General features: G+C 44.2%; 1 protein-coding gene across 6 annotated transcripts in view; it reads left to right on the top strand.

Moving 5' to 3' along the window:
• RPS6KA1 (ribosomal protein S6 kinase A1) overlaps window positions 1-27014 on the top strand; it is a 98112-nt gene that overhangs the window by 58391 nt on the left and 12707 nt on the right. For 5 of the 6 annotated variants that reach the window (XR_013538399.1, XM_072980092.2, XM_072980093.2 and 2 more), the window contains 14 exons: window positions 3456-3509; window positions 10133-10249; window positions 11228-11309; window positions 12146-12226; window positions 14196-14275; window positions 18303-18409; window positions 19290-19327; window positions 19469-19611; window positions 21806-21876; window positions 22582-22670; window positions 23996-24060; window positions 24942-25044; window positions 25837-25964; window positions 26555-26680. Coding sequence is in view for 5 of the 6 variants with exons in the window: in XM_072980092.2 (XP_072836193.2) it covers window positions 3456-3509; window positions 10133-10249; window positions 11228-11309; window positions 12146-12226; window positions 14196-14275; window positions 18303-18409; window positions 19290-19327; window positions 19469-19611; window positions 21806-21876; window positions 22582-22670; window positions 23996-24060; window positions 24942-25044; window positions 25837-25964; window positions 26555-26680 (1284 nt within the window). In the remaining variant the exon portion in view is untranslated. Of the gene's footprint in view, window positions 1-3455; window positions 3510-3986; window positions 5022-10132; window positions 10250-11227; window positions 11310-12145; window positions 12227-14195; window positions 14276-18302; window positions 18410-19289; window positions 19328-19468; window positions 19612-21805; window positions 21877-22581; window positions 22671-23995; window positions 24061-24941; window positions 25045-25836; window positions 25965-26554; window positions 26681-27014 lie in introns of those variants that run through there. The other variant, XM_020806895.3, reaches the window with a different exon arrangement.

Genomic DNA, 27014 nt, shown 5'->3' on the forward strand with positions numbered 1-27014 from the left:
TTTCCATTTGGTGATTTGCAAAGGGGAAAATGTTTGTATATTATCAGCACAGTGCTGTGGAAAGAGCTGCTACAGAAGCTTAAAAATAGGCATAGTGCTGAGAAATTTGACTTAATTGGAACCTATGAAATTGATTGCTTATCTGTTTGCTTCTTCAGAAAATTGATTGTTGGAACTGATCTCTCTCTCACACACACACACACACAAACGCACACACACACGTATCACCAGCATAACCTAAATTAACGGCTCATACTTTACAGTATATTTCTTCTCCAATTCTGATGCCTGCTCCATTCCTCTCCATGTTAGCGTTGGGGAAGAAGGCTATCTGTTGTTTGTATTTAGTGCTAAATGTATATTGATACAGTACTGAATTTTCTGCACCGGCTAAAAGCAGGTCCACTTTGACATGCAATTTTTTTGTCTGTATCCGTCCACCCACCTACCTGTTATGTATTGCCTACTACTGAGCTACCTTTTAAGGAACGAATGGAGAACTCTAGAAATTTGCACACTGTTTTTGTAAATTTTGCATTGACCTAATTAAAGGATTACCTTCATAGGCAACTTCAAATGTCTCTTGAACTGAATTCTGTGTAGGCAGGTTTTCATAGCAGATCTTTCAGCAGATCTTTCAGCAAACTCCAGTGTGCCGTCATGACATTTAATAGTCTCAGTGGGGAAAGAGCAATCCTTTCTGAACCACATCTTCACTTATATTGTTTGTAGCGGGCAGATGGATAGAGAGCTGTGGGAATAACACACATTTCTGAATGACTGGCAGCTCTTTATCTACCAAGATTGGGAAGGGCATTGAAATTTACATCGCCTAGGGTGGAACTTGAAACCTGCCACCCTGAATTGCTTGTACAATGATGCAATCTGCATTTTGGAACTTGTCTTAAACAGTAGAGCCAGCTGCTATATCTAGCAGCTGTTTGTATGTGTGCGTGCGTTTCTTCTGCAGTCCTCCAGCTCTGTAATGCCTGACCAGATAAAAAGACCTACAGGGCTTGAAAGCAACAGCCTGTTTGTGAGACTTTAATGGTCTAATAATGCTGTTGCCCAACTTTGTTTAATTGTTTCTGTTTTCCCCAAGGACAGTGATTTATCTTGCAAAATACATATAGATAGATAGATAGATAGATAGATAGATAGATAGATAGATAGATAGATAGATAGATAGATAGATAGATAGATAGATAGATAGATAGATAGATAGATAGATAGATAGATAGATAGATAGATAGAACAGTGTCAATGTGGTGTCCCCTCAAAATAACGCAACACACAGCCATTAATGTCTAAACCGCTGACAACAAAAGTGAGGACACCCCTAAGTGACAAGGTCCAAACTGGGCCCAAGTCGCCGTTTTCCCTCCCTGGTGTCATGAAACCTGTTAGTGTCACAAGCCTCAGGTGTGAAGGGGGAACAGGTGTTATCGCTGTCACTCTCTCAGACTGGTCACTGAAAGTTCCACATGGCACTATCTGAGGATCTGAAAAAATGAATTGTTGCTCTCCATAAAGATGGCCTAGGCTATAAGAAGATTGCCAAAACTCTGAAACTGAGCTGCAGCACGGTGGCCAAGACCATACAGCGGTTTAACAGGACAGGTTCCACTCAGAACAGGCCTCGCAAGGGTCGACCAAAGAAGTTGAGTTCCCGTGCTCAACATCAGATCCAGAGGTTGGCTTTGGGAAATAGATGTATGAGTACTGCTGGCATTGCTGCAGAGGTTGAAGGGGTGGGGGCTCAGCCTGCCATTGCTCAAACCATACACTGCACACTGCATCAAATTGGTCTCCAGGGCTGTCATCCCAGAAGGAAGCCTCTTCTAAAGAGGATGCACAAGAAAGCCCATATACAGTTTGCTGCAGACAAGCAGACTAAGGACATGGATTTCTGGAACCATGTCCTGTAGTCCAGTGAGACCAAGATAAACTTATTTGGTTCAGATGGTATCAAGTGTGTGTGGCGGCAACCAGGTGAGGAGTACAAAGACAAGTGTGTCGTGCCTACAGTCAAGCATGGTGGTGGGAATGTCATGGTTTGGGGCTGCATGAATGCTGCCGGCTACAGTTCATTGATGGAACCATGAATGGCAACATGTACTGTGACATATGGAAGCAGAGCATGATCCCCTCCCTTTGGAGACTGGGTTGCAGGGAGGGATTCCAGCATGCTAACGACCCCAAACACACCTCAAAACGACCACTGTCTTGCTAAAGAAGCTGAGGGTAAAGGTGATGGACTGGCCAAGCATGTCTCCAGACCTAAACCCTATTGAGCATCTGTGGGGCATCCTGAAATGGGAAGGTGGAGGTGCGCAAGGTCTCTAACATCCACCAGCTCTGTGATGTCGTCATGGAGGAGTGGAAGAGGACTCCAGTGGCAACCTGTGAAGCTCTGGTGAGCTCTTGCCCAAGAGGGTTAAGGCAGTCCTGGAAAAGAATGGTGGCCACACAAAATATTGACACTTTGTGCCCAATTTGGACATTGTCATTTAGGGGTGTCCTCACTTTTGTTGCCAGCGGTTTAGACATTAATAGCTGTGTGTTGTTTTATTTTGAGGAGACAGCACATTGACACTGTTATACAAGCTTTAGACTCACTGCTTGACATTGTAGCCAAGTGTCATTTCTTCAGTGTTGTCCCATGAAAAGATATACTAAAATATTTATGAAATGTAAGCGGGGTGTACTCACTTCTGTGATATACTGTATCCAAAGAGACCCATGTGTAAGTGTATATTCAACAGTTCTTGCCACTGACATACATTTCATGCTCTGCTGTTCAGTATTCAATGCCTTCTGCTTCTGAATATAATCAAGAATTTGGAATAATGTGGTAAAAATAACATGGTTACCTGCAGTGCGTTACATTTTTGGATAGCAAGTGATAACATTGATTTTTTTTTTAAAGTAACATAACAGCTTCTGTCAAATCATACTTTTAGGGTAATGAGAACAGTTTATCTGTTAAGGATGAAGTTAAAATGAAGCACTAATGGGTAAAATTGGCAAGATGCTTTTGAACGCAGACCAGTTTTATGAACTACTTGTCCATATTGTAACGGGTAATGAGAATGAATTACCTTTTTAAAGAAATCATTCCAGCTCTGAATCAGACCATTTCTAAAAAGCAAGAGCCTGGCAGAGAAAACGTCACTTCTCCCACCTTGTATTTTGTTAATACATATTTTTTTTTTGGGGGGGGGGAGGATATTAGGAAAATTTAGAAAATAATTTTGCCAAATAAATGACATTACTGTCTTCAGAATTAAACAGTTGTCTCTCAAAGATCATGAAATTCACAACCTGTTGTACTTCTGGCTTTGGCCATCGGCAATGTCCACAAAGGAGATTCTTATTTCAAAGTAATATTTTTGGAAAATATTTCAACATCCATAGGGCATCTGCTCAAGAATTAATTTCTGTTTCTTCTGCAGCCAAAACGGGATCCCGCTTGGATAGAAAAAGACACTGTGAACACTGCAGATAAGGTAAATGGCACACTGTTGCAGAAACTCTGCTCCTTTCTCTCACTTTTTTCACCCCTTATCCTGGAACTAGGACTGGAGATGGGAAGGTTGCCGCTCTAAAGGATTTGAATGTAGGCTAGTATTCATCCTTCTGTGTCCGTTGCTTGGGAATTCTAGCCCAAAATTGGAGGATGTGATCCAATTTGAGTCCTGTAGTCCAAAAAGGCAACATTCCCCCTTCTACAGAAGCTAGGGTGGTGGTCATCCCATCTCAGTGTCAGGTAGCTTGGGAGGGTGTCGCTAACACCCATTCAGATTTCTGTTACGTGAATGAAACAGGTAGCAAAACCAATGAGATGTGTTCTACAGTTCTGTCTTTAGCACTTAAAAAATTGCTGGTACATCAAAATTGAGACTTTGGGGAATCAGACCCCACTTTTGTTTCTGTATCGTACATTTTTCTTCATTTTGTCTCTTTAAAAGGACAAACTCTTTTTTGTTTCAGAGATACTGTGGTTTTATGAATTATGTCAGCTCCAGAATCATAGGTTGATTATATATTTAATTAGCTGAGAGGAAGCATTCTGTTTGGAAGACACATGTCCTAGCAAGCAGCATTTTCAGGGTTCTGTACTTTCAAGCTTCTACCCACAGTCATGAGGACAAGATACTTTTAGAAAAGCAAAATGCTCCATATTCAATTATGAGTTTCCATGGCAGGCAAATGATACAGTATTTGAGCTGTGGGAATAATAGACATTTCTAATATGCGTCCATAAGCCTCTGAGAGAGCTTTTATATTTTCCCACTCAAGAAGGATTGCTGTTTGATTTGTGAATTTAGTACTGCTTTTAGCATTGCAGAAACCACTCTGAATCTGTTCTTCCCATGTGTTCTTCTAAAGAACTTTCCTTGTATGGGTTAACCTTTTGGCTCACGACAGGCCCAGGAACCTTAGTAGTGTTTGGTAGTGCTTTTTTTGGAGTAGCTGAAGCCCATTCCGTGGTGAAGGTTTAAATTGCTTTGCCGAAATGGAATCGGGTAGTGCCCTGTAGAACTTTTTTTTCCACTAAAAATACAATAAACTGAGGCTTGTGAAATGTAATAGGTGTGGCTTTTGTGCAGAAAAAGTGAAACCGAAATGTGAACGCTGCGAAGTGCTTTAAATTGGCTTACCACAAATGTTTTGCTTCAAGGGAGGGCAGGAAGTTCTGTTTTCCGATCCACTTACATGTTTCAGTCTTGACTCTTTGGCTTGGCTTGGCTTTTGTCACCTGTCTCAGTGGCTGGTTCTAAGTGAAGTGGAGCATGAGCCAGCTGATGGTGTGCCCACAGCCACCAGCCATGCTCTCTTAAAAGAACCCAGGGTATCTGCTGGAGATATGCTGCTTCAACTGGGTGGGGATGATGGAGGTGGCTAAGGAACCCAAGTTTCCTCGTATCTTTGCTCTTCTGGCCCTATGGCTCCATGGGAAACGTCGTGCCGACCGTTGCAACCTGCCACTGCTTTCTTCCAGCAGCATCAGCAATCCGGTCAGTACTTCAGCCTGCCTTGGCAGGCAGGGCCACCTTTTCTAGCTGTGCGTCCTGTCTTTTAAGCGGTAGCAATGAACCAGCTTCATGGATGAATAGTAAGCTGCCTCCCTGGGCAGTTCTCCAAGGGAACTCTCAGCTGCATTGCAGATCTTTGGGACATGACCTCTGTTCCAGTCACCTGGATGATCCAAACCAGAGCTATTAGATTGCCCAGGCAGGATAACCAACGGCTAAGGAGTCTGGGAGCAGTCAGTAACTTTTCAAAACTCTGTTCTAAAAGGTGTTGCATTAGCTGTCTTGCCGGAGCTCAGCAGGTCTGTTTCCATTTTGTACCTGAGTGAGAGGCTGATAAATGAATTCAAGGGATGCTAACTTTGCATTGCATAAGAAAAGAGGATAGAAATATGAAGAATTAACCAATCAGGAAGTACTTGGTTCAGCTGACCATCTAGAGTTTGTGCTGCAAAGCTCCTTGTTTTTGCAAATCGGTGTGGTAATTCACCAAAAAAAACCTCTCTGAAACTCTAAAATTTAGATTCTAAATTATTTTGTTAAGCCAGATATCTGAACATTATTCACTAGATCTTGTTGTTGCAAGTGGATAACTTCTTGTCAGAACATTGAACACGGGGGATAAAAAAACATGACCTGGTTTCCTGCAAACAAGGACCTTTAATTTTTTTGGTGTTTTGGGGGTTTTGGTTTGTTTATTTTTTACCTGTGGCTGCTGGTGAGTAGCCTTTAGCCTTGCAGAAATGACTTCTGCTTCTTTGCTTGCTTGCTTGCTTGCTGGAACCCAAATGATCTGTCAACCAGGAGCCAGGTGGAAATGACAGATGCCACAAGTTTACTGAATTTTGAGCCCATTGACATTTTAAAGAAATACTGGAACGGAATGGGACTGGAACTGCATCTTTATTTTTCTGGCATAATTTGGTCACTAGAGGAAATAATTTTCTTCCTCAGATCGTCCAAAACCCTTGCCAATCTATTTCATATACTCTGCCAGCCGGTCCCTATTACCTCTCTGCCCTTTCCTTTATCTTATGAGGTTGGATCTGCTTTTGGGCCACTTCTGGTCAAGCACTATGAGACTGATGGTGGAAGGGTTGTAGCTCACCAGTGAAGAACACACCTTGCATACACACCTCCAGGTTCTACCCCCAGCATCTCCTGATGGGCCTGGGAAAGATTACTCTCTGAAACTCTAGAAAGCTACCATCGATCAGTATAGGCAATGCCCAATTATTTGAGTTGCTATACGGCAGGGATGGGGACTCAAGTTGTTGGATTCACTGTCAAGTCAGACTTCAGTTGCACCAATGATTCGACTCGACTCAGAACCCACTAACCCCTCCTTTTTTTCTGGAGAAAAAGTCTTATTTTTAATAGGGTCTTCATCTTGGGGTTTGGAACTCAAGATTTGGTACCAAAGACACAGATTCAGACTTGGGACTCTGACCTAAAGACTCGCCAATACCCTTGCTATAAGGTAGCCTCTTTCCAAGTTTGCTGGGGGTTTTTTAGTGTATGACTCTCAAACGAGAGAATAGAGACTCTTCAAAACAGGAGTAAGGAACTTTTGTCCCTTCATATGTTTTGGATTTCAATTGCCACAGTCTCTTAGACTTTGGGCCAGTGTCCTGGGGAGCTAAAGTCCAAAATCTCTTGGTGGGGTTGGGGGAACAAAGGTTTCAACAAACAGATGCTACTTTCATCTAGTACTTGGGAATTGTTAATGTCAAGTGATGAATTGCAAGCGTCATCACAGATAGAAATCTTGTAATACTTGTCTGAAAACCAACAATGGCTGAAATCCAGTAGTAAGTCACAACAAGAGCAGGTCCATTGAATCAATGGAATTTACAGAGCAGTTGACTCACCAGATCCCTACTGATTTAATGGGACTACTTTAGTTGCAACGAACTGCTGGATATTACTCAGTGTGTCACATTCATTGTCAGCTAAATATTGAGCTGCTGATTACAGAGTTTACATTAGTTGCTGTTATTTCATGTATGAACCAGCTAAAATATGAACCAGCCACCCAGAGACCTTTGGGTAGTGTGGGCAGCACATAAATTAAATAAATAAATTAATTAGACAAATTCCTGGTTGACTCAGCTATTTCTGTGCATGTTTACTCAGGGAAATTAATTTGAGTTAAGTGGTGCTTAACCGCATACAAGTATAAATCTATAGCCCCGTACCCTCCAGAGTAGACCTTTGATCTAGATGGGTGGGGTATAAATCTAATAAAATACATAAATAAAATAAAATCCCCTTTTTTAAAGTATGTAAAGTTTGGCCTCTTGACTTAAAATAATAATAGCTGTGTATGTAATTGGGGTGGTTGAGGTTTTGAAGTTTTTTTTCAGTTGACATGTTGAAAAGAAGACTGAATAAGAGGAAGATTGATTCAATAAAGGAAGCCATGCCATGGCTTTGTGTTTACATGAGCTATATGGGTCTGGTAAACATAGAACCTTTGGGAGATAATCAGTTCATAGAACCACCATAATATGGACGCAACATGATGGCACATAGCAACAGCAACAGCTGACAGGTTAACATGAATGTGCCTCATAGTTTTGGAATGCGGCTTTCATCCTGTGTCAGAGGATTGGGTAGAGTAATGTACAGCGGCTGGTAGGAAGATTGTGTTAATGCTGATCTTTTGCCTTTAACCAAAACGCTATGACTTCTTTAACCTATACTGCAAATTAAATAAAACAATACCAGATTAAGAGAGAGATCCTCTTCTCCCTGCTGTGCTAATTTCCTACTTCCAGGACAATTGTTCTGTTGTAGCATATTTTTTAAAGAACTGATTTCCTTACCTTCTCTTGAAATACGATACTGGCCATTCATTCCATCACTTCGGATCAGAGCTGGGAAAGCCATCTGCCCTGCTTGGCCCCATCTTGAAGAGCCGCTTCCAGTCGGGTGAGATAAAGCCTCTCCCAAGCTGGTGCTTTCGAGGGGCTTGGGGCTGAACTGTTGGACAGCATTGCCAAAAGTCAGGGATGACAGAAGATCTAGCCAAAAATATCGAGAGGGTGCCAGCTTAGGGAGGGCTGAGTTGGGTCATTCTTAACTAGGAAAGTATAAGATGGCTTTACAGCAGGGACGAAACAAATTTCTGAAAAAGGTCTATAGCTACCCGCCCTTACAGTCATATGCTCCCTCCAGGATCAGAGGCACCATGCCTACAAACAGCACTAGTTGGGGGGCAACCAGGTGGGTTATTGTGATTTCCCGGAGGCATCTGGTTGGTCATTGTGGAACTTGCGTGCTGGACTCAGTAGACGGCTCTCAGCTCTTACCTTGCAAGGTTCCTTCATTTTGCTATTTGCTTTTCTATCAATTAAACGCAACCAAATATCTGTCACATTTTGATAGAAAAGCATAATTCAAATCATGACAGATGCAAGCATTGGCATCTCCTCAATTTTCCCCCGAAGCGAGGAGGAGAGGTTGTGGGAAGGGGGGGTGGGGGCAGAGGCTGCCAAGAGACGCCAGAGACTTCTGTTTCTCGGGAACTGCTCCGAAAGCTGAACAGATGGCTCGGAGGGTTTTCAGGGACCATGTGCTAGCTCTCCAATGTGCCAGCCACGCCAACTGTGTTTTGCAACAAACCAGGGTGTTTATTGTGATGTGGTGGGTAATTTTGGTGGCACCAACATTCCCTGTTGTTGCCACCCGCAAAAAATGTAGTGCAAATAGATAACAAAAATGTGTCGCCGCTCTTAATATAGTGGGAGGAGGAGGGGAGAGAGTGAGAGAAAATGCACATATGATATTGGGTGAAAATAGCAAATGTTTGCAGGCCACAAAGCTTCTGACTTGAACATTTTCCTGCTGTCAGAAGTATAACACTTTGGGGGGGGGGGAACAACAGTATTGTGCCCCCTTTGCAGTATAAACTTTAATGTGCTAGAGTTGTTTTGTATGGAGTAATACGTTTGGCTGACAAATGTATATATCAAACACACGTGGTATATTTTGCATTAAGAAGGGGCTTTGGGAATGTTATTAGAAATGTAGATTAGAAAATTCACCAATATAAGAATTACATGTCTCATTATTATGATACAGAAAAGGCAACCAGTTCTTTTTTAAACAAGGTTCTGCTGAGAGTCAGTTGAAAGACTGCAGGAGTGGAGAGGATTAATTGTACGAGCCCCTTCTCGTAGACCTTCAAAATATCTCGAGTAGGGGTGTACATTATCTGATCATTTCAGTATAGTGTAATAGCTTGCACTTATATGCCCTCTGAATGCCCAACTGCCTGGGAACAGCCATGCAGTTCTCTTCAGGGCACTGCTGTTGGCTGCCTACCACTGCTCAGAAAAGCATACCATGGCCAGCCTGACTGCATTTTAGTTGATGATGCTGGCATGACTGCCCAGGTGCTTCTGCCAACTCTTTTTCATTGTTGCTTAATTAAGGCCAAATGTTTGACCGCAGGATGGGCAGTGAAAGTAAAGCTGACCTCAAAATGGACACTTCCAGGTTAGAGTCCCAATCTTCTGCCTAAGGCAAGGGAGGGTCTTCCTTTCTCCCTTCACTGGGACAGTCACCTCTTTTAGCAGGTACTGTTTGCATATTCTGTACCTGAACGATGGAGTCCTGAGCATTTTAAAATACAAGGTTTCTCAGGTCTTTGGGATTTGCTCCAAAACAGCACCTTATTCTTACTTGCATTTGCATAAATAATGCATCCCCTGTATTGTTGTTCACCAAGGGAAGTGTGCACAGCTTCTTCTGCCTGCCACAGTCGCTTCCTTCTGTCTTCTCTGTATTAGAAATATAAACTGAAATTGGTGTGTCCCTTAACTATAATCGAGTATTCCTGTAATGCTTTCCCTAAGTCCAGAAAGTGCTGCATGTTGCACACGTGCCATCACAATGCAGGCAGTTTACAAGAAGGGTATAAAGGTGAGTTTCATAGGTGAACATCAGTGTCTTGGTGGCTTCTGGAGTTTGCAAGACAGCTGTTTTACCTGTGCCGAAAACCACGGCAGCACTTGTGGGTGTGTTCTGGTGTTACGGAAGACAGCCGATCTTTCTGCTAACGCTGTGGTTTCTTTTCTCCCTTTCATCAGAAGGAAGGCTCTGTCCAAGAATACACCATCACATACCTTGTGAAAGAAGGGTCTGAAAAGGCTGATCCCTCACAGTTTCAGCTACTGAAAGTCCTTGGACAAGGATCTTTTGGCAAAGTGAGTTGACCTTTGGATGGCCAGTAGGTTGGTCCCTTGCAGAGTTGAAAAGAAGACAGGAATGTGGTGTGATCCATTTTTGCTATCTCTTATAATGACTCTCAAGGAAACGATATACCATGTACAAAAAAAATCTCCCTGCAATACTGCACAAGTTTTTGTAAATCTGGATACAGTGCCTCACTTGACGATGTTAATTCGTTCCAGCGAAATCGCTGTAAAGCGAAAACGTCATCAAACGAAATTTAAAAACCCATTGAAACGCATTGAAAACCGTTTAATGCGTTCCAATGGGCTGAATACCTGCTTGTCCAGCAAATATCCTCCATACGGTGGCCATTTTCTGGTGCCTGTTAAGCGAAAAATCAGTCCTAAAAACAGGGGGGGGGGCATTTTCTTCAGCCGGCAGCCATTTTGAAACCCGGCGATCAGCTGTTTGCTGATCGTTGTAAAGCGAAAATCGGTTCCCGAAGCAGGGAACCGATCATCGTGAAACGAAAAAAAACCATTTTAACCATCACTTTGCGATCGCAAAAGCGATCACAAAAACTTCAACGTTAAGTGGACTCGTCATTATACGGGGTAATTGTTCAGCGGGGCACGACTGTAGTCTGCTGTTTTCTTGCTATGCATGAAAAGCAACTTGGGAGAACAAACTGAAACAGTGGCATGTTTGTATACACTTCCCATCTTTTTTCATCTACTAGAAGGCTTGGCTCTCGTTTTGTTTCCATATTGTTGCCAGAAATTGCCTGCTAGTTTTGGGGCTTCTGCCTGTATGATAAGGAATAGAAGTGTAGGTTTCGAACCATCTCTAAATTCAGTAAAGTGTCTTTTGTGTGTTTAGCATATTCTATTATTAAGACAACCCCTCTGTGAGAAAACATTATTTTATACAATATAGTTTCCTGGCACCACTTTGGAGCATTACCTTTTCTTTTGCTGAGTCTTCCCCCCCCTTGGCCTTTCTCTGCACAGGTTTTCCTTGTAAGAAAAATCACCCCACCAGATAACGGCCACCTGTATGCCATGAAGGTCCTGAAGAAAGCAACTCTGAAAGGTGAGGAGGCTCTGCCAAGACCAGAGTCTGGCAACTGCAGTAGGAGGGATTTCATCCTTGGCAAACTTCTCCCAGTGCTCCCCTAAATGCAGAATTGATTGTCGTACCTATGTTCTGGGTGACTACCGTATTTTTCCATGTATAAGACTATACTTTTGTCTAAAATCTTTAGACTAAAAATTGAGGGTCCTCTTATACATGGAAGCAAGCTAAGGAGAGACCAAAAACAAGTGGAAGGGAAAGCAGGAATCAAAGTGATCCTGCAGGGCTTTCTGCTTCCCCCCCACCCTTGCTAAGCCCCACTTAGATTTCTTAATTTTGGATTAGAAAAGTGGGGGGGGGGCATCTTATACATGGGGGCGTCTTATACATGGAAAAATACGGTAGTTTGGGATTGAACTTCGTAGTTCAGGATTTGGGATGGACATGAAGGTTCAGGATGGTGCCTGTGCAGGTTTTCCACAGGTGCTGCACGCTTCTCTCCCCTGCCTTCTCCAGGGGATTACCCACTCAGACAAGGAGGCCGGGCAAGGAAGTTCACGCTGCTGCCAGTGAGTGGGTGATCACCTGGAGGACACCTGTGCTAGTGCTGTGCTGAACTAAGCCGAACCACTGTTCGTGCCTATATCTACTCAGGAGAGAACAAACCGTGTGCTTCCAGATATTGTTGGACTACCTCCCTCTGGCCCTAAATGAGCTTAGCGCCCCCCAAAATCGTAAGAGTTGTTGTCCAGCAACATCTGGAGGGAGCCCCTTTGCCCACCCATGCTGCAACTGGCACCTGTTGCTTCTCCTTCAATGTGTTGCATCTTTAATTGGCCTTTCTGTCTTGACAGTGCGTGATCGTGTAAGAACAAAAATGGAAAGAGACATCCTGGTGGAAGTAAACCACCCCTTCATCGTGAAACTCCATTATGGTGAGTATAAAAACTTGTTTGCCTGGATCTGTCGTGGAACGATCAAGATCGAAGCCAGGCCATCTCTTTTAACGTGGTCTATGGGATCTTTACCAAGAAGAGTTTTATATGAAAAATAATATGTAATCCTCAGTTCTCTCAAATATTGCAGGCCCACCTACAAGCCACAAGAGCCAGTGTGGCATTATTGGAATAGGGCTTGTCAGTAGAACCCAGGGAGCTGGGTTCAAATCCCTGCTGTGTTATGATTGCTCAAAGGGCGGTTGCAATGATAAACCACTCCTTGAACATTTCATACACCTCAAAAGCCCTATTGGGGTTGCATAAATTGGAAATGAGCTGACAGTGACAACTTTCAGAAGCGACAACTGCTTCTACCTGGATCCCCCTGCAAAACAGGGAAAGTGAAACAAACTGGATTTTTTTTTGTCCATAGTTTGTTTGTTTGTGATATGCAGACCAGAAAGTCTGGCTTGTTTCTCCCTTGTTGAGTGCAGATAATCATAAGGCTTGGTTTGTTTTGGATTTCTGAGTCCGAATTGTTTGAAGAAGCAGCAAGCAAGAGTTCCCAGTTTTCACATCACACTGAACAATTGATGGGTGGAAAGTCCAGAGTCAATTTACTGCTTGTGCTTGCAATGGAAGCTGTCAGGCAGCATTCCCAGCATGATGCTTGATGTATTATGCGAACGCCACAGTTATGCCTACTGGATAAAAGTGGAAGGAGCCTGTATGATAGGAGTTTTTTACTGCAAGGCAACACAAATTCAAAATATGGGTAAAAGTGTATGCTTGAAGTTGAAGGAAGACTTTTACGTTCAGATAGAGACAGGCCTGCTTCTGATAATGGGGAACCTGCATCCCATTCTTCCCCTTCCCATTTTTCAAGTGCAACTAAACTTACCCATATCCTGGCAGTGTGACGTTCTGACATTTCCTGTCTGCACTAATAGCAAGGAATGAAGTAGAGCAAAAAAGGGACCTGGATATTGCTGTTGCAAGGGTAGGGGACTTGATATGAGAGGCTGTGACTTTTGCCGGCAGCTATATTATTTAGCGCCATCCTGGTGGAAGTAGAGACAACTAGTATAGTGTACAGTGGTTAGAGTGTTGGTCTGACACCAATCTCAGGAGAGTTGTTTAGTATAGTAAAGTGCACCACAGTAGGTCCACTAAATCAATGCAGATTGGGTAAACCAGCTCCTCCACAAGTTCCATTGACTCAAATGTGCTTTTTCTAGCTGCATCTTATTTTAGTATAGTTAAAATTATAGTAGGCCCATTTGAATCGATGGAACTTGCAGAGGAGTTGTCTCACTAAATCCCAGTGAATTCAGTGGGCCTATTCTAGTATGGTTGACTATGCTAAGCAACAGGATTTGGGCCTATGTATATTTACTGGGCTAGTGCAGATATAATAGCTCAGTGGTTTAGGTTATCTGGGTGCAGAGCCAGAGGTTGGGAGTATTGATTCTCTACTGTGCCTCCTTGAGAGGGCTGGACTTGATGATCCGTAGGGTCTCTTCCAGCTCTACAGTTTGATGATGATGATAATGTTTGCTTCCTGTACAACATTGATAAACTTGAGGCAACCTTGGGGACAAATTTAAGAGCCAGTTCCTGGGATTGTTTTTTGAAACAGGAGTGTTCCACCTCCAGTGAAGGGATCATAATGGATGGCACAGAAGCCAAGGGGTCCCTTAACTCCCTTCAACTCTGTATCTGAACCGTCATTTCACAACTTGGCAACAAAAAGTCAAATGTTGTAGCCAGGCTGTCTGTGGATGGTGGGAGTTGTATTCCTACTATCTGGAGGGCACCAGTTGGGAGAGGGTGTCATAATGCCTGCCTTGCATTCGCTTGGGCATCTAAAAGTCACTCAGGTTTGACATAAATGTCACAGGTTTCTTCTCTGCCACAGGCAGGCAGAGGGAGGATCCTGATTCCTGTTTCTTATGTTGCATTTCAGCTTTTCAAACCGAAGGGAAGCTGTATCTCATCCTTGACTTCCTCAGAGGAGGAGATCTCTTCATGCGCTTATCCAAAGAGGTGAGTGCATGCCTGCCGTGTTTGCCTTAGGCTGGATGAAAAGAGGAAGCAGGCACTCGGCAAGGTTGAGGATATTCTTATCTGGCATTCCTTACCTTTTTGCAGGCAGCCTGTGAGGCCTCCCAATAAGACCATCAGACTAGGACTGGAGGGGTCCCAGTCTGAGTCTCAGCTAAGCCATGGAAGTCATTGCATTACCTTATCTTCTTCCAAATTCTCTGTCTAAACTACCTCACAGGCTTGCTGTGAGACTAAAGGGGGGGATGAGAGATTGTATGCCACACTGACATAGTTTAAGGAAGCACAATATGTAGACAGTGGTATACATAATGGAGGCAGAGGTAGCAAGGATTAACATCTAGCAGTGTAGAAGGCAGGACACTGGGCTAACATGCGGTTGCCACAAATGCCCAGAATCTGCACTGCTATTTTTGGTCTGTGCTGCCCACCCACATAATAGGAGCAATACTGACCCAGGTAGGTAGCTCAGTTCTTCTAGTACTCTTACCATTGTAAAGATGTTGAGGAGCTAAAACTGAGGCTGTGTGTATTCCAGACTTAATGCAGTTGTGCCACACAAGCACATATATACTACACACAGAATACAGTGGTGCCTCGCTTGACGACGTTAATTCGTTCCAGCGAAATTGCTGTAGAGCAAAAACGTCATCAAACAAAATAAAAAAAACCCATTGAAACACATTGAAAACCGTTCAATGCGTTCCAATGGGCTGAATATCTGCTCGTCCAGTGAAGATCCACCATACGGCAGCCATTTTCGGTGCCTGTAAAGCGAGGAATCCGTCCTAGAAAACAGCGGGGGGCCATTTTCTTCAGCCGGTGGCCATTTTGAAACCCGACGATCAGCTGTTTGCTGATCGTCATAAAGCGAAAATCACTGCCTGAAGCAGGGGACCGATCATCGCACAGCGAAAAAATCCTATTTAAAACATCATCAACGTAAAGCGGATTCGTAGTAGAGCGGGGTAATCGCCCAGCGGGGTACGACTGTATAACAATTTGCCTTTCATTTTTGAACCACGATCCCTGTTTCTAGCCCTGGGGGTGTCTAAAATAAATGAGGTTTTAAGAATGTTAGATTAGCAGAAGACATTTTGCTCTCCCCAATTGGCACTCGCACGATCCAAAGGTGGTTTCGTACGTTACTTGGGAAATGATTAAATTATAAGATGACTATTAAATTGAATTAATAAATAAACAGTTAATCTGCAATGCCTTGCAGAAGATGTGGAGTTCTCACTTTTCAGTAGATTGCTATTTTGGTTTGGTTTCCTGTAAAGATTTCTCTCCTAAGGAAGTGTTAGGGTTGCCTATGCAGTTGGGTCATTCCTATGAGAACACATGGGTAATGCTGGTGAAATCTCTCCAAAACCTGAAAAAGGGGCACCTATGATCTATAGCAGAGATAGACTATAGGTGGGATAGACAATATTTGCACTTCTTGCATATCTACACCACAAAAAATATGTATATAATTTTTTTTAAAAGCCTTTTTTTGCTCACAAAATCTCCTTGTGCCCTCTAGGTGGTGCCGTAGGACACAATTCTGCCACGTTTTGAAGTGGGTCCCAGAATCCCATGCTCCTCCCCTCCATTTTCCTCAATATGTTTTTGGCCACTAGAAGGCGCAATGGAGCTTTTCCGGGGGGGGGGTTAAATCTGCTTCTTAGTTGAGACTATTTTTAAGCCATAAAAAGTATTATTGACATTCTTTGCATTTTAAATTTTTAAATTAAGTTTTAAAATGTAAATATGCAAATAAGCTCCATCGGTCATGCCCTCCCTTTAGTCCCACCCCCTTAGGACTACGGTCATCCTGCTGCCAGCAAATCTGAGAAATGGCCCTCAGTTTCTCTCAGATTGCCCGTCTAGGTGTAGCTTACAGGGTAGGGTGTTCATGCATTTCCCTACATCACATAAGCAGCAGAAGCTGAATAAACTTCTACAAAATGATATACAGGATCCGCCCCGGGCTCAGCAGAGCCAAAGCGCAGCCTCTATAGATTAGACGTACAGTATTTAGAAATACAGGGTTTTATTCTTTGTCCGTGTGCTCAAAATATACAACACAACACAGCAAAAACGGCAGATCTCTGGTTTTCGAGGAGATTTACAGTCTAAACTCACAGAGAGACTGGGAGTGGGAAGGGAGAGCCGACAGTAATCCTCTTTCCAGACGAGCGGGGTCACATCATGTGCAGGCGGTCACATTTTGAGTAAGATCTGTGGGAGGAAAGCAGGAAGGTTGCAAGACTCCTCCTCACAGACTCTGCCGTAATGCAGAGGTGGGGGGAAATCACAAACCTGACAATATTTTTCCCAGCTTAAATTGTTCCTTATCTTTCAGATGTATTCTCACGATCTTTACTAGGTTGCAGCCATATTTGCCATTGCCTCTGCATCCGTTTTCCTAAGAAACAATTTTTTTTTCTTGGATGTCAAGTTTTGAGACACCTTTCAAAGAGTTTTAGCAGCAGGCCATGTTCATGCAAACCATCCATCTTTCTCTGTCAAACAGAGCAAAAGGCTTAGGAAACAACAACAGGCCATGTCTAACTCTTTGCCTATCTATTACACCATAGCCTTGTATGCAGTTACTGGCTACCTGGAAGTAAGAGGAGGCAGACAGGAAGTGTAGGAAGGCCTCTGGTGGGGCAACAGGAAACTGTGGCAAGAACAAGGGAGCATGTGACGATCATTGGACAGCAACTAGAACATCTTCTCATAAGAAAACACTCAAATCCGTTCTTCCTTCTCTCCTCCCTTCAGCCCCCCACCCACCCACAGCTGCTTAGCAACTTCTAAACTTTGCTTTAAAAACAGATGCATCTGCTGCAATAGCCATCTCAGAGTCTGAAACAAATTCGTTTCATTTAACTTGCCCATTTTTGCTTGCCAGGCCAGAATGCCAGTCAGTTTAACAATTTAAAGTAACCTGATTCATTGGAACTTTAAAAACATCTTAAACTTTGATCGAAATCCTATTTGCATAAATCTGTGCTGGCAGAAGCCAGTGATGCTATCATCCAAGGCCAGTTTAATTTAATATAAATTAATTGAAAGTTTCCTGTCCCTCCGTTTCAGGTTCCAAGGCTCACTAGGGCTCCCTTTTGCCCGAAGGAAGCCTTTGGGAGCCTCAGAACACAGCGGTGGGGGCTGGAATCTTTAATAGTAAAAAAAATGCTGCTAGGTTACTGTCAGTGGTCCCAATCCGGGAGGTGGTGATCCAGCAGCTGTTTTTTTTTTTAACTGTTAAACGTTCACTCCCATTTCAGACTCCCCAAAAGTTGCACGGGGCAAAAATGAGAGCTCGAAGGAGTCTCAGAACCTGAAACTGGCTGGGTGGGGTTAGGAAGCTTTCAATTAATTTAAATAAATTTTGCCAGGGTCAGCTGATGACATCATCAGCTTCCACCAGCGTAAATTTACGTGAATAGGATTTTACCCATTCTCTTGCCCTCGCCAGCCAGTGCACGGCTTATGGCCAGATTTCAAATCGTGGTGCTGCCCCCATCGATGTCACAAATCAGTGCCAGAGAGGCAGCCCCTTGCCAGCTAGTGGGGGATATGCTGGGGCTCTGGTGGCCACCAGGATGGGGTGGTCAGGCCTACGAAGGGCAAGCAAGATAGCTAGGTATATATAATAAAGTGGAAAAATACATAAATGTCAAAGCTGAGAATGACTCCAAGCATGTAGGACCATTTTTATTATTTTTATTTTTCAGCTTTGGAGAACAGATTCTGCAAGAACAGTGAATTATGTAAAAAAAAGAAATTAACTGTTTCTCGGCTACTGTAGAGATCCTGACTTTCTTCCCTCCACTGAATGAGTTTGGGGTGCTTTGACAGGCGCTGTTTTAAACTTGCCACCCCCATCCCAGGAGTTATAGCCAGGGGACTATTGCTCCTTGCCAGCTAATCTATTAATGGGGTCCTGTCCGCACTGCCTTCGCCATGGCTTTCTGTTTTGTATGACCTTCCGCCCACTGTGTTCTGTTCCCGCCAGGTGATGTTTACTGAGGAAGATGTGAAGTTCTACCTGGCAGAGTTGGCGCTTGGCCTCGGCCACTTACACCGCCTGGGAATTGTGTACAGGGATCTTAAGCCAGAGAAGTATGCACCGCCTACATGTTTTGAGCTCATTTAGGGGGTTCTCTCAGGGCGCGTTCCTGAGGGGATGAAATGCATTTGGGAGAATAACTCGTGGAAGACAGCTCCTGCTCATAGGGCTGCAAGACATTTTGCTTCTGAATGTTCCTGGAACTCAGTTCTGCCAGGGGGCACTGTGGGGTGGGTAGTGGAACCGGGCCGATGCACTGGAGCAGACAAGCTCTTTCTGAAATGGCTCCGGTGCTCCGTTTTTTTTTAATGCAGCCTCAAGACAGCTAAGAATCCATTTTTGGATCTTTATCTGACTTGGGGAAATAGGAGTGAATTGATGCTCAGTCCTGTGAGTGCCTGAAAGCATATTAGTCAGCCTTGAACCGTCAGAGCAACACTAGCTAATGCACAGTATGTGGGAGAGAGGTATATTATGCTTCCCCTGCCTCTTAGGGGGCCCTGGTCCATTCTCAATCATTAGTGTTGTTTGCTGTGACTTCTTCCTGAGTGCTTTCCCTGATAGATCTCAGCCTTCCTTCCATTCAGGCAGACGATGGTCCATTTAGCCCAGTTTTGTCTCTATTGACCCTCAGAAGCTTTTATGCAAATATCGTTTTCCTACCACCTGCTGCCAGATCCTTTTCACTGGAGATACCTGCCATTTGGCCTCTGGGCCTGCAAAACACAGTGATCTCCTGCCGGGCTGGGCCTTCTCTCCCTGTGAGCCTTTGAGAAGAGATTAGAATCAGACCACACAAGGTTGCCTAGTCCAAATCTCAGGCTCTGGGAATGCAACCAAATTCTGTCTTGCAAAGCAAAAGTTGCCCACTTCTAACCTATGTGTGTATCACTAGTATCTCATCTAACTATTCCCTGTTTCTTTTTTCCCCAGTATTCTGCTGGACGATGAAGGCCATATCAAACTCACAGGTATGCCTTCTCTTGACTATTGCTTGCTAAATGTTTCCTATCTTTACCTTGCTATCGTTCAGCTGATTGACTGTTATTCACGACTGGTTCTCTTCATTCCCTATGGTTTCCTGCTTGCTTCTCAATGTTCCTTTTTTGTAGACTTTGGCTTGAGCAAAGAAGCCATTGACCACGAGAAAAAGGCGTATTCTTTCTGCGGAACAGTGGAGTACATGGCCCCAGAAGTGGTTAATCGACAGGGGCACACGCAGAGTGCCGACTGGTGGTCATACGGTGTGTTAATGGTAAGTTTCTTTATAATACTCCAGCTCAAAAGCTTTCAAAAGGGGTGAACAACAATTTTCTTTTAAAAAAATGAAATCAATAAAACAATATACAACTACCACTCGCAGCCTGTGGTGAAGGTTTCTGAGAGTTTTAGTCTGGGTACGCAGTTGGGGGGAAAGGCACAGTAAACCTTCATCAAACTTCTGAAAGTCCTTTAGCATATTCTGGTTGGCCAAGTTGAAGATGGCCATGTACCATTCAGAAGAACGGCTGGATGGCACTGCAAGGGTACAATTCTCACACATACAAAAGAATCTTGCATCTTTACCACTATCACAGTGTAGACTCTCAGATCCCCTTTTGACTGAGGTCTCCTGCCACCTCCGTTTCAGTCATTGCTCTCAGATTCCTGATGTGCCGTGCAAGATCAAACAAGAGACAGAGTTGTTTATAATGTAATACCTGTCAAGAATCGTCTCTGCTGTCCACAGTGAGACCAGAGTATCAACAGGAATCCCATTTCCAGTCATGCCAACTAGAAATGCTTCAAGAGGAGCCACTGGCCTTCAAGGTGGACCCTCTCAATCATACACACCTGGCCCGGTATCCTAAACCTTGCTACTTAGTGGTCTGACCTTGACAAAGAAGGTGGAGAAGAAGACCCCCATGGCCAGACTGCTGTCCTTTTGCCTTGATGGGAATACCAGTTCCAAAGTGTGTCAGAACAGAGGCATTTTAGGACAACCCATAGTGGTCAGGGAGTCGTAGGATATCCCCAAAAGCACAGCCTTGGCACGATGTTGCGATTCTCCGGGGACACTCCTCCTAGGGGTTCTCGGCATCAAGTGGGTCCACCTCTCCCAGCTTAGGCAGGGAGGCTGTTGAGCGCGCTGTGTCTCTACCTGGGTTTTGGCGGTGTGACCATTTCCAGTAATGGGAGCAAGGAGGGGCGTTTGCTGAATCGGTGCTGCCACCTTGCGGCAATGAGAGTAAAAGTCGCCCTGGCCTTGCTAAGGACATAGTGCGAAAACAGCAAGGCGGAGCTTTGCAGTGATCTTCATGTGGCATAGTCACTGAGGGGACAGGCAGAGGTGGCTGCTGCTCCAGCGAGAAGGAGTGGGCTTTTCTGCCTTCCTGGAGGGTGGCAACAAGGGTGATTTTTGTTTGTTTTTGTGCAGCCGCCATCACTCCTGTTTCACCCACTTGGGCAGCAGGAAAATGCCTCTGTTTCCTTCAAGAGACTGAGGCCATATCCTTCCTGCTGCTCGTGGTCAAGCATCGGTTACTCCCATGTTTGTTCTTTAGCACTTCATGCGGGTGGGCGCTCCTGCCACACTGGGACACCCACCACCACCCACCGGTAGCTGCTCAGTAGTGTCAGTGCTTTGACAGTGGCCCTGTGGAAACCGATGGACCTTAGCATGGCTTGTTGCACCTATCCGTCGTCTGCCAGATTTGCTCTTTGGTTTGGGTTCATTACACCTGCTTTCTGTTACTGCATTATCTTGCTGTTTAGATTATGAGTCGAGATGGGGCAGAAACCGCCGGTTTGGCCACTCGTCCCTCCGATGGAAGGAGGGCTCCGATGGCTCAGAAGCAGTGCCCGGAGGGGGCGGGGCAGGGAAGCCGGGACGCTGCGTCTGAGTGGATGCCCATCGGAAGGGGGCGGGGTTGTTGGAGCTGCGGAAAAGGCTCGCTGGTGGTGGTAAACGAACCAGGCTAAACGGCTGAACCAGCAGTTCATGTCCATCTCTAATGATGAGCTCTGTTTGATGTTTGGCAGGTGCTTGCTGAGAAAAGGTGCTGAGCCCCTATTCACGTCCGTTTGTTTTGTTTTTTGTGTTTTCATCCTGCTCTTCTAAGGAGCCAGGGTGATGTCTTTAGTCTCTCTCTCTTCACATTTAAGCATGTCCCGAGAAATGGGCTCCTTGCAAAAGTCTGGCAGCTGAGGATTTATGATGTGCTGAGTACACGACACATGAGGGCAGGGTCAGTTGGCCCATCACGTCTGCTGTTCAAAGTTTCTGAATGTTATATGTTGTCTCTGGACTCAGCTGGGACCTCAAAATTGTTTACAATAAAAAGCATATAAAATACATCTAAACAAATTGAATTCTACAAAAAAATCAAATAAAGGGCAGTGTATAGAAAGCTGTCCCTAGGATTCCATGGTACCTACTTATGATATGGCTGCTTGTTGTTTTTTTGCAGTTTGAGATGCTGACAGGGTCCCTGCCATTCCAGGGAAAGGACCGGAAGGAGACGATGACGCTGATTCTCAAGTAAGGCCCCACGGCTTATTGGCAAGCCGACCTGGCTAGGGCTGGTCTTAAGCCAAGCCACCCTTCAAGAGTTCGCTCTCTTTCACGAGAGAACGGGAGATGGAGGGCATAGATCAGGTTTTATGCAGTGCCTCTATATGTTCTGTACTGTGTACGTCTCTATTTTTATTATAGTGTATTTGTCACTCTTTTGAAGTCTGTTGTACTCTCTGGCTCATTCTAACTTTTGTTTACCCATCTTAAATGGTGCTTAAGCACCAGAAGGATGACATATAAGTTTTCATATCAATATAAACTTGTAAATAAACAAAAACGACTCCCCCATTGCCCGTCCCCAGTCATTTAGTACCACATCTCATGTCATAGACATTCTTCGTGAACAGTTTTCTTTTTTGGATTAGTCAAGGGATGAGCTAAATAGGGGAGGGAGAGCAGATGAATTTGATCTGGCTGCTGGAGCCTTCTGCACTTCCTGGAAGTTGTGCCCATTCTTGGTTTGGTTCTAAGTCTTTTCTGCCATTTCAACAAGGCTGCTTTGTCCTGTGCAAATGCTGGAGCCTCCCCCCCTCTCTCTTTTTTTTAAAGCTGCACTAAGGAGGGCAAGTCTGTTCACAGATTGGGGCACTGAGAAGGGCACCTCTTCCTTGCTTCTTTCTTGCCGACTCCCGACGGGTTACACCATGTCTGTTTTTGCCTTTTGTGCAGAGCAAAGCTGGGCATGCCCCAGTTCCTGAGCTCTGAAGCACAGAGTCTCCTGCGAGCCCTTTTCAAGAGGAATCCTGCCAACAGGTTAGGTAAGACGCCCGCGCTTTTGCTTGCTTTGTGCCCAAACAGGTCCACAACAGAAAAGCGCAGCACACATGGAATCGAGAGGTGCGTTACAGCTCCCAGGAGGATTGCTGTGTAGCATAGAAGAGCTGAAGATGGAACAAAAAATTTTCCACTCCTTTTGTAAAAGTAAAACTACTATGGATTTTGAAATGAGGGATGTGGGCAACACCACAGAAGCTGAAGGGGTCGTCCACAGAGGACACTTCCCTCTTCCTGCCCCTGTGTCAGCACAAAACTGAAAGTTGTTGCATCAGCAACACCATCTCGTATGACCTTATCCTGACCTTCTCTGTGCCTACTGTTGAAACTACAATTTCCATGTGGATGGCAGAGTGGGGGGCACTGAGGAATGTTTGGTAGTGGCACCATTTGGCTGGTGCATTTTCTTCACACTAACAGGCAACCAGTGAAAATACCAGCTTCGGATAATGCTTTCAGAGTATCTAGCGTGGTATAATGGATAGAGTAATGTATTATATATTAGTATAAATATAATAAATCATGTTAATATATGCTAACAAATGTCAGATATTAAATTCCTTTTAATGCAACTTCCTACCATTTTTACTAGTTTGTTTCTGATGTCCATGGGTGTAAAGAAAGTGCAGAAAAATGCCTGCTCTCAAAATCCTTTGTACCCCTATTCCTGGTAATCACATGGACTGTTTTTGAAATGGATAGACGATAGTTTCACGGATAACAAAAGAGTGCATTTTTGCCCTCAAACCCTGCCATTGAGTCATTGGAAGCATTGGGCAAGACTACTGTGGGAAGTACGACACTGGATTAGGCCAGAGCTTGGAAACTGGTTGTGCAGGCCAGGGGATTCTGTGAGCTGGACTTTAGTCTTATCCAGCAAAGCTGCTCTGAGGGGGAGTTGGCCCCTCTCCTGACTTCAAGATGTTTCAGAAGGCATTGCTGATGCGTGTCCTTGCAACCATAAAGACTAGGAGTCTAGGACATTGCACACATACTTCCCCACACTTAAAAGGAAGCTGTGAATCCCAGAATCACATTAAATAAAGTACAGATGTGTATGTGTGCACATGTATGTATGGAACTGCAATGCACACTCCATGAGCACCCTGACTTGTCCTTTAGAGAGTGTACGTACGTACGTACGTACGTACGTACTTACGTACATACATACATACATACATACATACATACATACATACATACATACATACATACATACATACATACATACATACATACATACATACATACATACATACATACATACATACATAGAAGCAATCCAAAATGGTTTATTTAAACCTTGCAGGTTCTGGTCCAGACGGTGTTGAAGAAATAAAGCGTCACCCTTTCTACTCCACCATTGACTGGAATGTAAGTATTGGCCTTCTCCCTCTGCTAAGCACTTACCTCTGTCTTGCAAGATCTTAATATTCACATTAGTAACTGGCCATGGTGCCGGTGCATTTTTAAAATTTGCTTCCAGCAGCTTTTGTCAATCTGGAGTCTTTGAGGTGCATGTACATTGCATCCCCCAGAATCGGTTCCCGTGCTCCCAGCCGACCCCTGTGTACTGGCTGGGGGAATTCTGTGCTCAAGAGTCCAACCTTAAGCTGCAGAAAACGGATGTAGAGAATAAACGGTGGCAGATGCTGGCCGGCGCCTGGTATTTCTTTCAGGGAGAAGACACCACAGTTCTCTGCCCAAGAGGCGGTTTCTGAGATTAACTCTGCAGAAAGCGGCTACCAGTTTGGGGTTCACAGGCTACGATTCCTGCCCGTACACAAATCTGCCCTTAGAGCCAGCCGAAGTAGAGGCCAGGTTCTCTGTGTGAAGTGGCATACCTGTCTCTGGACTGTACCACATTCCCCTCCAGAGGAGGGCAAATGGAGTGGAATGCTTCTTTGCGGAAAAACATTCCCTTCATGTTTAAACCCTTCAAAATATACCAAGGAAGAAGCCTTGGTTAGAACCCTTTTCTCCGACAAGCTAGGTTTTGTTTTGCTCTTGCTTTTTAAAGGAAGGGATGCATTTGTGCAGAGGACCATTCCACCATATGAGCTTCTGCCTGGAATTCAAAATGGTGTAGTCCAAACATATGTTTGCAACCTGAGGAAGAGCTAGGCTCCTGGGTGGGATTTTGCTCTACTCTTTTCCATCTGGAATTCTTGATACAGTACCTCTTAATCTTTTAAGGCATTTTCCCTTTTCTTGATAAAATGTGATTGTCCTTCTGAGCCATTTTTATTTTGTAGAAACTCTTCCGCCGGGAAATCCCACCACCTTTCAAGCCTGCCGTGGGCCAGCCAGACGATACTTTTTACTTTGACAAAGAATTCACCTCCCGCACACCTAAAGGTTTGTAAGTTTGGACTTTTTAAAGAATAAGGCAGTGGCTTTGATCTAACTTAAGAACTACCTGCCTTATTCATAGGAAAGGGGTGGGCAGAGAATACATTGGGATCTATTAGTAGATTTCTGTCAGGGGGTATAAAATCAGCTCTGGCTCTGGTTTTAGAAGTGTTACGTTTATACATGTTCTTCATTCATTTGCACGTTTCTCTTGGCAGATTGATGCATTATGCTTACACCAGGGACCAGATTTTGGAGTTCACTTTATGCTCTCCCAAGAAAAAAAAAACTTTTGAATTTCAGGACAAAGGTCCTGCCTAGCATCTCACTGAAAGAGTATGCTTTGTTGGATGTCTGGGATGGTTTTATATGAAGAGTCGTGCTCCATTATTCAGTTCTATCCAACCTTCCACCTGAAGTCCTGAAACAACGTTCCAACAAAAGCTGTACCATTTGTTTGCCACACTGATTTCGTTTTTGCCAAAGACCTTGGCAAAAAGGTGCAGTGAACCTTCCTGCAAGAATGGTCAGTCTCTGGCTCTTGACATAGAGCTGGCTTTTCAATGCCCCCCAGCCCCACCCAAGTTGTCCACTCTTCCAGCTATTTCTAGAGTGTCAAAAGTTCCAAGTCCCTATCTTATTGTCGCTTGATTACAATTTCTTGGTGGTACTCTCCTAGCTCTTTCTTGCACTTTGGCAAAGCCGTCTTGATTTTTGGAAGGAATAACAAGTGTCTACTGCTAGTCTGCTCTGTTCCAAGACAGTTAATTTTCATTTTTTCTGCCTGTCCTTTTCCAGACTCCCCCGGGATTCCACCTAGCGCAGGAGCCCACCAGCTTTTCCGAGGGTTTAGTTTTGTGGCCACCAGCTTAATAGAAGAGGAGAAGGCCAAATCCCCACCAGTGCCTTTGCATTCTGTAGTACAGGTAAGAACCAGTGTGAAAAGGATTGCAAACACTGCAGTGCTTCCTCTCTGTCTGAAGTACAACTGCACTTAATGAATTTTGTCTTCCCAGATTTGTGACTAGGTTTTCCCCCCCAACTTTTGTTCATTCCTAAAGCAAGTCACGACCAGAACATGACAGCCTACCATTTGAAAGGGACACTAGTTGTTTATGAATGAAGGCCACTTCATCACATGCAAGTGATCTATTCTGTTGGTAGATGTGTACATATGCAGAGCTTCACAAAGATTATTTGTGTACCTTCTGTGTAGACCTCTCTGCTGATGTTAAGGCACCATTTGCAACCAATGAAGTTGCCTCTTGTTGTTGTTTAGTTGTTAAGTTGTGTCCGACTCTTCATCCTCTAGTCCTCCCCAAAAGCAACAGTCTGTGAAGTGACTTTCAATATGAAGAGGGGTTAAACGGATCCTGCAGTCCAGAATTGTATCCCATTGTATTTGAGAAAGGGACAGAAATGCCTGCAGGCACTTCTGCCGTGAAATGTATCATGGCATACAGATGCACCCTCCATTCTCTTTATCCCGTTCTCTTTGTCTTCCCCCAACCTGTAGCAATTGCATGGCAAGAATCTCCAGTTCAATGATGGTTACGTTGTAAAGGAGGCCATTGGCGTGGGTTCTTACTCAGTGTGCAAGCGCTGCATTCACAAGGCGACGAACACAGAATATGCTGTCAAGGTCAGAGCAAATCTCCTTTGTTTTGCCCCATGAACACTAAAGTTTAAAATCTCATGGTTAATTGCAGATTGTTTTTATTTTGACATGCTTACTAGGGAGTGATAGCTCTGCTTACATCCCAGCACTCAAAAGAGTCGCTGCCTTAAGAGATCCAATCCCCAGATCCCAGTGTGCTTAGCCAGTCTTCCTATTGCATTGCAAGGCCTTGAGCCTGGGCTAGGGCAACGTACTAACTACACGAACTCAGAAATCCCTGAATTCGAATCTCAATATTACCATACATTTGTTAGGTGGACTATTTGTAATATGTCTCTCAACCTCAAACTCTGTCTGC

Source organism: Pogona vitticeps, chromosome 9, assembly GCF_051106095.1.
Source record: "Pogona vitticeps strain Pit_001003342236 chromosome 9, PviZW2.1, whole genome shotgun sequence".
Classification (NCBI taxonomy): domain Eukaryota; kingdom Metazoa; phylum Chordata; class Lepidosauria; order Squamata; family Agamidae; genus Pogona; species Pogona vitticeps.